Source organism: Phaseolus vulgaris, chromosome 3 (genome assembly GCF_051622355.1).
Source record: "Phaseolus vulgaris cultivar YP4 chromosome 3, ASM5162235v1, whole genome shotgun sequence".
NCBI lineage: Eukaryota > Viridiplantae > Streptophyta > Magnoliopsida > Fabales > Fabaceae > Phaseolus > Phaseolus vulgaris.
The window spans coordinates 34869857-34879572 of NC_143500.1; the positions used below are offsets into that span (position 1 = coordinate 34869857).

The following is a 9716-nucleotide window of genomic DNA, read 5'->3' on the forward strand; positions in this document are numbered from 1 at the left end:
GCTCCTTTTCCTTTGAGTTAGTTTTGATCTGGTTAGGTTGCCTTTTAATTTAAGTTTGCATGTGAGGGTTTTATCTTCAGAATTAGTCTCTGTTAGCTCAGGGTCCTAGTGATATAGTTAGATTTGTGATCAGGACTCTGTGGTGCAGGTTAGGGTATCCTTAAGCTTTTGGTGGGTTTGGAGCTCTTAGTGAGCATATGTTAAAGTCCAGGTAAGAGAAGCTAGTTTAGAATCTTCAATAGAACCTTAGGTTAGAATATTTGAATGTGAGTGTGACGTGGTCACCAATTCCAAATTTTGTTGCAAGATTTCTTGTGTTTGAGTAGATGTAGTTTGATTGAAATTGAAAGTGTTGTGATTGAGAATTGGTTGTTTGATTTAGATGGTTTTGGAATTTAGAAATCATATATATGTATAGATGGACAAAATAGCTCAATGATTCAATGAGAGTAATTGTATCATGTTGAACAGGAACTATCAATGTAAAGTGTAGATTTATAATTTATGAATTGAATGAAATATTGATTTATAATCTAATAAGTATATTAAGTTATGCATAATTTTTCTGCAGTTTTCGCTCAAGCTAGCAAGTTCTAGCTCAAGCTAAAAGATTATGGGTACTCTCTGGAGGATTTTAGCTCAAGCTAGCGAATTTTAGCTCAAGCTAAAATTTTGGGTACTCTCTGGAGGATTTTAGCTCAAGCTAAAATTTTGGATGCTCTCTGGAGGATTTTAGCTCAAGCTAAAATTGGGTACTCTCCGAAGGATTTTAGCTCAAGCTAGCGAATTCTAGCTCAAGCTAGAGTTTAAAATAATAATAATAATAAATAAATAAATGAAAATAAAAATATTAAACTAATTTTTATTTGCTTTTAAAAGATTGATTTATTTATTTCTATATATAGTCCTTCTTATAAAGTATGTAAACTTTTATTTCATGTATAGTTAATTGAAAATCTCTTTAATTAGACATTTATATGATTAGTCAATGAATTGTTGTGTATTTTGGATATTCTAAACATTGGTATGATTTGATTGTTTGATGTTGGATATTATGAGGTTCAAAATATGAATTTTAATCAAGACATAGTATTTTCTGGAAAGAAAATACCGTGTTAAGATTGTTTAGGATGAGCATTGACTAGGAATTCGTTTAGAAGGAGATATCCTGACTCTACTGAGATAATGGAATCATATAAATGAAGTTATTCATGTGGTGAGAGTCGAAGGAGGTTCATATGAATGGGTAAGTTGTTTGAAAGATAATTAATTTGACCTGTTATATGAGTTAACCCTGTCATACTAGGAGAGATGATATTGAGATTAATTATGCGCATAGCTGTGTGGATTTCACAGTGATGTAGTATGACATGTGCAGATCTTTGAGTCTAAGTCAACGCACGAGTCTTCCGAAAGTAGAGTCAAGTGTCTATGTGATACGAGTGAGTAGAAGTCTGACATGAGAAAGATGAATATTGAAATTGTTGATACCTAACTTACCCTTTGTTGTGTTTTGTGGTTGTTTTTCTTTAATCTGTGATGATGTTACAGGTGATAAAGTTTCTGAGTGAGAAGATGGATGATGGAAAATGTTTATTTTTCTTTTGAAATTTGGTTTTAAATTTTATGTAAATGTTTCAAGTCTTATGAAGAGAGAGATAATTTGAAACATTATAATAATGAAATTTTAGATATATTTGTATTATGTTTATATATTTATTTTAATATTTCATACAAATTATGATTATTAGATATGGGAAAATATAGGGATATATATATATATATATATATATAAAATTCATCAAATAGAAATTAATTTTAGAAATCAAAATAACTAGTTACTATTTGATTAAATTATAAATCGAAACTACTTAAAAAAAACTATTGATATTTAAAGTAGTTTCTATTATTAATAAAAATTTATAAAATAGTTTCTAAGTTGGTATCTATCTTAAAAATTTAGATACAAATTTAGAAACCATTTTATAAATTTTTACTAATAAGAGAAATCACTTTATATATGAATAATTTTGCAATTTATAAATTAGTATCTAATTTAGTTAATATAGTGAATAATTATTATTTTTTCTCTAAATTTAGTTATTATTTAATGATTTTCTTGTTATATATATATATATATATTTGGTATATTTATCTTTCAAACATTAATAAAATTTATTTAGAACTATTACGAAGTAGAAAAATAATACTTTTTCAAAATACATATAGAAATTTAAAAAATAAAACTTATTGAAATAAAATGAAGTATTGATAAAAGAATTTATTGAAGCCCTTTCTAAGCAACTTATCACTAAGAAAAAATAAGATAAAAATATTTTCTCTCATCATCTAAAAAAGAGGAATATAATAATGAAAAGAAAAAAGAAGAAGAATAAGTTGAGAAACTCCATTAACAAATCTTAAGAAAATATTTATTTTCTAATTCCTTTACTCTTTCACGGTAACTTTGTAATTGTGCAAAAATCTAAATGCTTTCTATTCAAGTAACGGTTTGAGATATTCAACTTCTCTATCTTCTTCCTCTTCCGTCTTGACTTGCTGTACTAAAATGAAAAGCAAAGTGAAAAAAATAAAAATAAGGAGCATTAACAGTTAAACATCATCCGAGTTTATACAACTTGTATTGATTGATCAGAACAAAATAAACAATAATGGAAAGCAGAGTGAAAGAAATAAAAATGAGGAGCATTAACCTTAAACAAACAAAATTTATACAACCTATATTGATTAATCAGAATAAAATAATAATGACATTAGTTCTATAAGAAAAGGATTAGAAAATATATATTTTCTTACCGGTCTTCTTTTCCTTTTCATTATTATATTTTTATTTTTTACTATTTTTTTTTAGCTGATGAGAGAAAATATTTATATCTTATTTTTTTCTTAGTGATATATTGCATAAAAGGGCTTCAATAATATTTTTTTTTTATCAATACTGCATTTTTATTTCAATAAGTTTTGTTTTTTAAATTTCTATATGAAAATACAAAATATACATGTATTCTGAAAAAGTATTAATTTTCTACTTCGTAATAGTTCTAAGTAAATTATATTAATGTTTGAAATATAAATATACCGAATGAATTTATATATATATATATATATATATATTATTTGTACCATCAATTGATTATGAATTTTTAATAACTATATATTATTAATATTTATAGAACTATATTTATAAATACTAGTGGGAACACAGGCATTGACGTGCCTGCGTATCCGTATTTTTTATTTTTGTTTCTTTAGTATTTTTTTATTTTTCAAAAATAATTTCTCTTAATAAAATTAAAAAGAGAAGTTAAAGAGTATACAATTAAAGAGTAGTGTGTATCCGCATTTTTTATTTCTCTTTTTTTAGTATCTTTTTATTCTTCAAAAACAATTTCTCTTAATAACATTAAAATGAGAAGTTAAAGAGTATACTGTTAAAGAGTATGTTAATAAAATAATGGAGAAGGTCATTAAAAGTTTACATATGGCAAAGAGAATGAATGAATTTATTTATTTAATGTGTTATGTGTAGTGGGGAGAGAAAGTGGGGAGTAGGTACCTATACATGAGAGAGAAAGTGGGAAATAGGATACTGGGTTATGTGTAGTGGAGAATCATAAAATCCGTTTCTTAAATCAATTTTAAAATTCTACAATTTTAATAAAAGAGAATATCAGTTTAAATAAAAAAAAGTAACGTAACAAATCTCCACTCTCCCACTAAAGTGGTCCACAAAATATTACAAATATATTTAATTTTTTATTTAATAGAGAAGAAGATACTAATCATTCTCTCCCCTCTCTCCACTCTCCAGTTAAATAATAATAAATAAAATAAATTTTAAAATTATTTTATTAATTTTTGAAATTATAAAATGTCCAAATAACCAAAATAAATTAATACAATAAATTATTAAGTAAGGATAAAATGAAAAAAAAAATTAAGAGCAGTTAATAGGGGAATAAGAAATGACACAATGACCATAATACAATAATAAAATTAAATATTAATATAAGAATAAAATAAGAAAAAAAATTAAGAGCAGTTAAGAGGGAATTCCCTTTTATATATAGGTATAGATAAAAATTCGGAAAAACTACTTTAAATATTACAAGTAGTTCATATTATATATTTATAATTAATTATTTTTATTCAAGGAAAGATGTTGATATTTTGATACAGATTAAAAAATATATTTCGTTATTAATATCCTTACTCTTTTGTTTAATTTTGAAAGAATTATTTATGTTATATACAGTTTGTAACCACTCTTTACTAATTTTACTTTTATTAGTTTATTTTTTTATAAAATTAATAAATTTAAAATTTAGTTTTATTAGTATTAATGATTAAATTACATAATTTTTTCTTAAAATTTTAGAAAATTTGAATCCAGTATATTATAAATAAAGAACAAAATATATGTAAACTAATATTTAAAATCAAATAAAATATTATTATTCACATATTTATATTAAAAGTATAAATTTATATTTTATTTTAATAAATAAAAATATATTATATCTATTCTGTATATAAAAAGGATTTTAGGAATGATATTATGCTTTTGTTTCAAAAACTGTTTTTTATGAGTATTTGGAAAACAAAATTATATGAATAAATATATATAAATTATTTAGTTTTTGTTTTTTTCTTTCTTCTTTCACTCTCATTACGTCTTCTGGTTACTGTTTTTATTTATTTCACCTTGTAATTAGATTTTTATTTTTCTTATGAAAATCAAATAAATTATAATACGTAAACATTGTGATAGTTTATTTTATTTTTTTAATCTTGATAAGAATATAATACTTTTTAAATCTTGAAAAAAAAATTATGAATGATATAATCTATACAATTTGATTATTGTAATTAATAAAGATATTTGTTAACAATAATTTTATTTCTTTTGAATAATACGCAGAAAAATATTTTAAATATCCATCTTTATTTTTATTTGATTCTATCTTTAAAAAATAATTTAATGTTTTTTCTTTAAAATATAGACATATATATATATAAATAATTTAATATTAAAAAATATAAATATATATATATATATAATAATATGCATATAATAATAATAATAATATAAATATACAAACTAAGAAACGCCAGTAATTCCCTTAATACATAAATAAAGAAAGATAAATTTCACATTTTCACAATAAATAACTATAAACTGACGTGACTTTCCGTTTATTTTTCAGCCCGGAATCAGAATCTCGTATATCAAGTTCTACATTTCTTCTAAAGCTAAAAAGGGTAAATAATTTAAAAAGTGTAATTGTTCACATCTTATATACAATTAAGAGTAATTGGTTAGAATATTTGATTCTGTATGATGATTTTTTTAATTACAATATGGCTTAATATAATATACAATAAATAAAATATTTAATAATTTTTTATATAATAAATAAAATCACATAAAATAAAAATATATATATAAAAATTATAAGAGAGAATAATAAAAAAATTGAACACACAATAATATTTTAAAAATATCAATTCAAATAATTATACTTTGATATACAGATATTATGAAGATAACAAATTTGTTGTATGAAGATAATAAATAAATTTCATTCTAAACCAGAATAAAATATTGACATTACCTCCTGAAAACAAAGAAGATTCTATAATAAAAGAAAAAAAAAAATCCCTGTTTCTGGGCTTTATAAGTTTCATATGAACCCAACTTAGGTAGGTTTATAAGGAGTGGGGGATCCTGCGGCTTATTATTTCCTATTCATCTCTCTCTTTTTCACAACTCAACTTCCCATTGCTTTCAAACACAGTGTTTTCTCTCTTCATCAATTACGGTTTCTGTGTTTTACGTATGTGTCTCTGTTCCCAATATTTCACAACACCATACTCTGCTTCCGTTAACCCAACGTTCTGTTAATATTTTCTTCTTGTAATGTTTTTCCATTCGATAATCGGATTCCGTGACGGATCAAAACCTTTTTTCCTTCTCTCCGTTTTCATGGTTTATCAATATCTCATTCACTATTTGTTTTCTTTCTCAGTTTCGGATCAGCATTCCACTATTATGGATTCAGAGCCTTCTGCACCGGTCAGACGGAAGGTTTGCTTTTAATTTCTTCAATACATATTATTATTATTATTATTTTCAAATGCAATAAGTTTTTTTCATCACAAAGTAAAATTATTTAATCTGCTGTTGTTGTTGGCATTGCAGCATAAATTTGCACCAAGAGCACCACCCCGTGTTGTTCCAAAGAAAGAAGTTAAAGCGTATGGATTATTTTGTTTGATGATAGTTTGTGGTGTAGTGTAGCTTAATTTAGTGCTACTCTTATTTGTTCTGCTTACTTCTGCAGTGAAGTGGTTGAGGATGCTCAGGCTGATGCCAACCAGGCTAAGGATCTGCTCCGGCGTTTCAATGTATATGTGGTTTTAATTTGATTGGTATTCCTTAATTATTCTACTTTTCTCTGATTTTATATATCCCTCTTATTGTGTAGGAGAGTGCTATGAAGGCAAGGAACAAGGTCGAGAAAAAAGGTTTATTTTGTTACTGGAATTCTCTGATTTGATTATCTTTGTCTTTTATATCTTCAGCATTGATTTTCTGATATCGTTGTCTCTTCTCTTCGTTATTGGAATATGAATCATGAAAATAGATATTACTTCTCCTAATAAATGATGAAGAAAATGTTTTAAGCATATTAGGGTAGTCATTACTTTTTGGAAGATTTGAAAAGCAGTAATGTATATGACTAAGTTTGTTATTCGGCTAGTGTATTCTGATATTTTAGGAGATTTATCAGCATCTTTAGTTATCTATTTCATATAGATCATGATGGTAACAAGTGTTGAATCTCATTTTTTTATTCCCACGTTTACCATATAGCAGATGGCATTTTTTGTTCCTTATTTTTTTAGTATTATACACTCTCTATTGCCCACTGACATTTATCATACTCTTTAAGTTTCAACTCCTTAGGTCATATCTTGTGTGCACCTACCGTGATTCTCTTTCATTATTATTACTGATGGCAAAACAATTTGCTACAAATAACTGCTCTGACACCTAGAGGATTTTTTACTGAGAATATGTTTTATACCAAGCCAAATTACTGGAGAATCAATGAGTTATCATTTACTCTCTCAAATGTTTGTTCTTCGGACTTCAGTGATTGAATTATTGTTGAAGTAGCGTAATTTGGATACTTCGTATCTAGTCTGTCTATGTAGAGATCCCATACTGAATCTTGACACGACTCCCTTTTTACCAAGGAAAGTTTAGCATCATGCTTTCTGCTTTCTAAATTGGCCTAGTTCATATTTATGGTGTGCAGTGTCAGCTTCACAAATTGCTTTTGGTTATGGTGGTGAATCAACTTCTTTGAAATCATATGGTATTGGCAGGGGTGGCAGAAATGTCAACATCAATCCGAATTCAACATCTAGTGGTATGCCACCATTAATACACTTTCATTTAATAGACTACTACACGATCCTTTCTCCTATTAACAGTACTCTGGTGATGCTTTAATTGCAGCAGAGAAAGAATACACAGAACCATGGGTAAGTATTCTGAATGAAACGAATATGTTCTCTAATTCATGTACTGTTTCATCTTCTTCTTATCATTAATCGATGTATTTGTTCATGCTTATTTTTGTTCTGAAGTATTGGTTGTTTGATTTTGCTATAGGACTACTACAGTAATTATCCAGTAACTCTTCCTTTGAGGAGGCCATATTCTGGAAACCCAGGTATAATTCAAGACTATCTTGCAAAAAAGAAAGGAAGAAAAATAATGAAGTAAAAGTTATGGAGAACTGACTGATTTCAGCTATTTAATTTAGTAACAAAACTTGTTCTGCTCATTTCCAGAATTAATAATTTTAGTTACTACTCTTGGTACTTTGAAAGTAGTACACACTGGATACTCTCCAAATATCTAATTAGTTACTGGCTTTAACATCAGATATTTTTTTCTTCTGATAGAGCTTCTTGATGAGGAGGAATTTGGGGAGGCTGCAGAGGCCAGAACATACGATGAAGAAGCAACAAATTCAGCAATGGAGTTAGGCCTTTTGGTAGGTAAAGTAAAGTTTAAGAAATAAATTTGACCAATGAAATTTATTTTAATCATTATAATAATGTTTTGAGCAAATTGTTGGTAGGAGGAAAACCTAGAGGCAAATATGTTCTTGATTAAATTGCCTTCAAAATTGCCTATAATATCAACTGCTGATGGAGGCAAAGATGTTAATGCGAAATCCAAACCTCCGGTTGGTACAAAGAAAGGGGAGAGGCTTTGTGAGTTGAAAGACTTACCATCTGGCTTCATGGGTAAAATGCTGGTATACAAAAGTGGTAAAATCAAGCTCAAGCTTGGCAATACCCTTTATGATGTAAGTATTTTGCATTCACTACATAAATTAAGGGTACAGATCCTAGTGTTATTTTACCATTTTTTAAGCATCTTCAAGATATGGTCATATTGCAAGAATGATATTTTGTTATCTTCTGTGACATACAAAATTTTTTAAGCTAAATTTGTCTACTTTTCTGGTTTTAAAAATTCGTTGCAGGTTTCATCGGGTATGAATTGTTCCTTTTCCCAAGATGTGGTTGCTATCAATAAGGCTGAAAAAACTTTGTGCAGTATTGGGGAGATAAGCAAACATGTTACTATAACCCCGGATATAGATGACATACTTGACAATTTGTCTGATTTGTGATAAATTCAAATAATGTTGTTTTCAGATAGTTTACATTTACCGAAAAAAGATAGTTTACACTTACATATATTTATGAATTTGTTGAAATTATGTCATACACAATGAAATGAGAAGTAATAAGAAAAAGAAGTATGAAATTTTCTTTCTATCTTGAAACGGGAGCAAGATGATTCACAGAACTTATTGCAGGAAAGGAAAATAGAAATAGTTCTATCTAATATATTTTTTATGCTTCATGCGTCTTCTGTTTCTTCAGATCGTCAGAATTTCTCAGGTTCAGTAGCTAGCACGGTTATTGAATTAAAAGTAATTTCATTGAATAATTTTTGAGTTAATTTATTGTGTGATGGTCTCGTTTTTTGCTCTTATTCCTAAAACAACGAAACATAAATATTAGTGTCTCCTTTCTTAATATGGCATGCATGCACTTTTGTTTTGTTTTAAAGGCTTGTGGATGATTTTAAACTTTTTTGGTTCAGGATGAAAACATGAGCTTCAACGAAATAGTTGGCATCAGAGTTCAGATTCGAAAACCTCAAATATTTTGAATTTTACCTTGTTTTTTTTATCAATTACCATCATATCATCTTTTCATATTATTTTGTTCACAGAATTATTTTCATTTTTAATATGAAAAAAAATATAAATTATAATTGTTACATGTTAATAATTAATAATTTTGTTTCATATTTTATATTTCAATAAAATTTTGTTAATATATATATATATATATATATATATTGTTTAGATTAAATAAATTGTAACCAGAACATTTATTTATGAATATAAAACTATTTGGGGGCTGCCTTGCAAAAATGCTAGTGCTCATTCAATAACTAAGCCCAGCATAATAACCCTACTTGTATGCTGTAATAAGTTGAACTAATTTCTAATTCTCCCTCCATCTCCGAATCTTCCACCTTCACCTTCATATTAATGTAAAAAGTTTGTTTTATCATTTTTTAAATTTTTTTA

At 26.6% G+C, this 9716-nt stretch overlaps 1 protein-coding gene across 3 annotated transcripts; it reads left to right on the plus strand.

Moving 5' to 3' along the window:
* Window positions 1-5732: 5732 nt before the first annotated feature.
* LOC137807182 (RNA polymerase III RPC4) lies at window positions 5733-8895 on the plus strand. 3 transcript variants are annotated; one of them, XM_090299522.1, is made up of 11 exons: window positions 5733-5858; window positions 6051-6109; window positions 6224-6279; window positions 6366-6429; window positions 6510-6549; window positions 7347-7460; window positions 7550-7575; window positions 7706-7766; window positions 8002-8093; window positions 8181-8411; window positions 8592-8895. In XM_090299522.1, exons 2-11 carry the CDS (start codon window positions 6074-6076, stop codon window positions 8739-8741), a joined length of 870 nt encoding a protein of 289 aa, XP_090155648.1. In that variant the 5' UTR covers window positions 5733-5858; window positions 6051-6073; the 3' UTR covers window positions 8742-8895. The 3 variants fall into 3 exon arrangements, with proteins under 3 accessions (XP_090155648.1, XP_090155650.1, XP_090155649.1); XM_090299524.1 differs by having other exon boundaries at window positions 7553-7575; XM_090299523.1 differs by having other exon boundaries at window positions 5763-5938.
* The last annotated feature ends 821 nt before the right edge of the window (window positions 8896-9716 follow it).

Excerpts from the sequence above, each read along its gene's own strand:
- LOC137807182 (XM_090299522.1), top strand. The coding sequence starts at position 6,074 with ATGGATTCAGAGCCTTCTGCACCGGTCAGACGGAAG. Across the intron at positions 6,280-6,365 it reads CCAAAGAAAGAAGTTAAAGC|TGAAGTGGTTGAGGATGCTC; the intron begins GTATGGATTATT and ends TTACTTCTGCAG. Across the intron at positions 7,461-7,549 it reads TCCGAATTCAACATCTAGTG|CAGAGAAAGAATACACAGAA; the intron begins GTATGCCACCAT and ends CTTTAATTGCAG.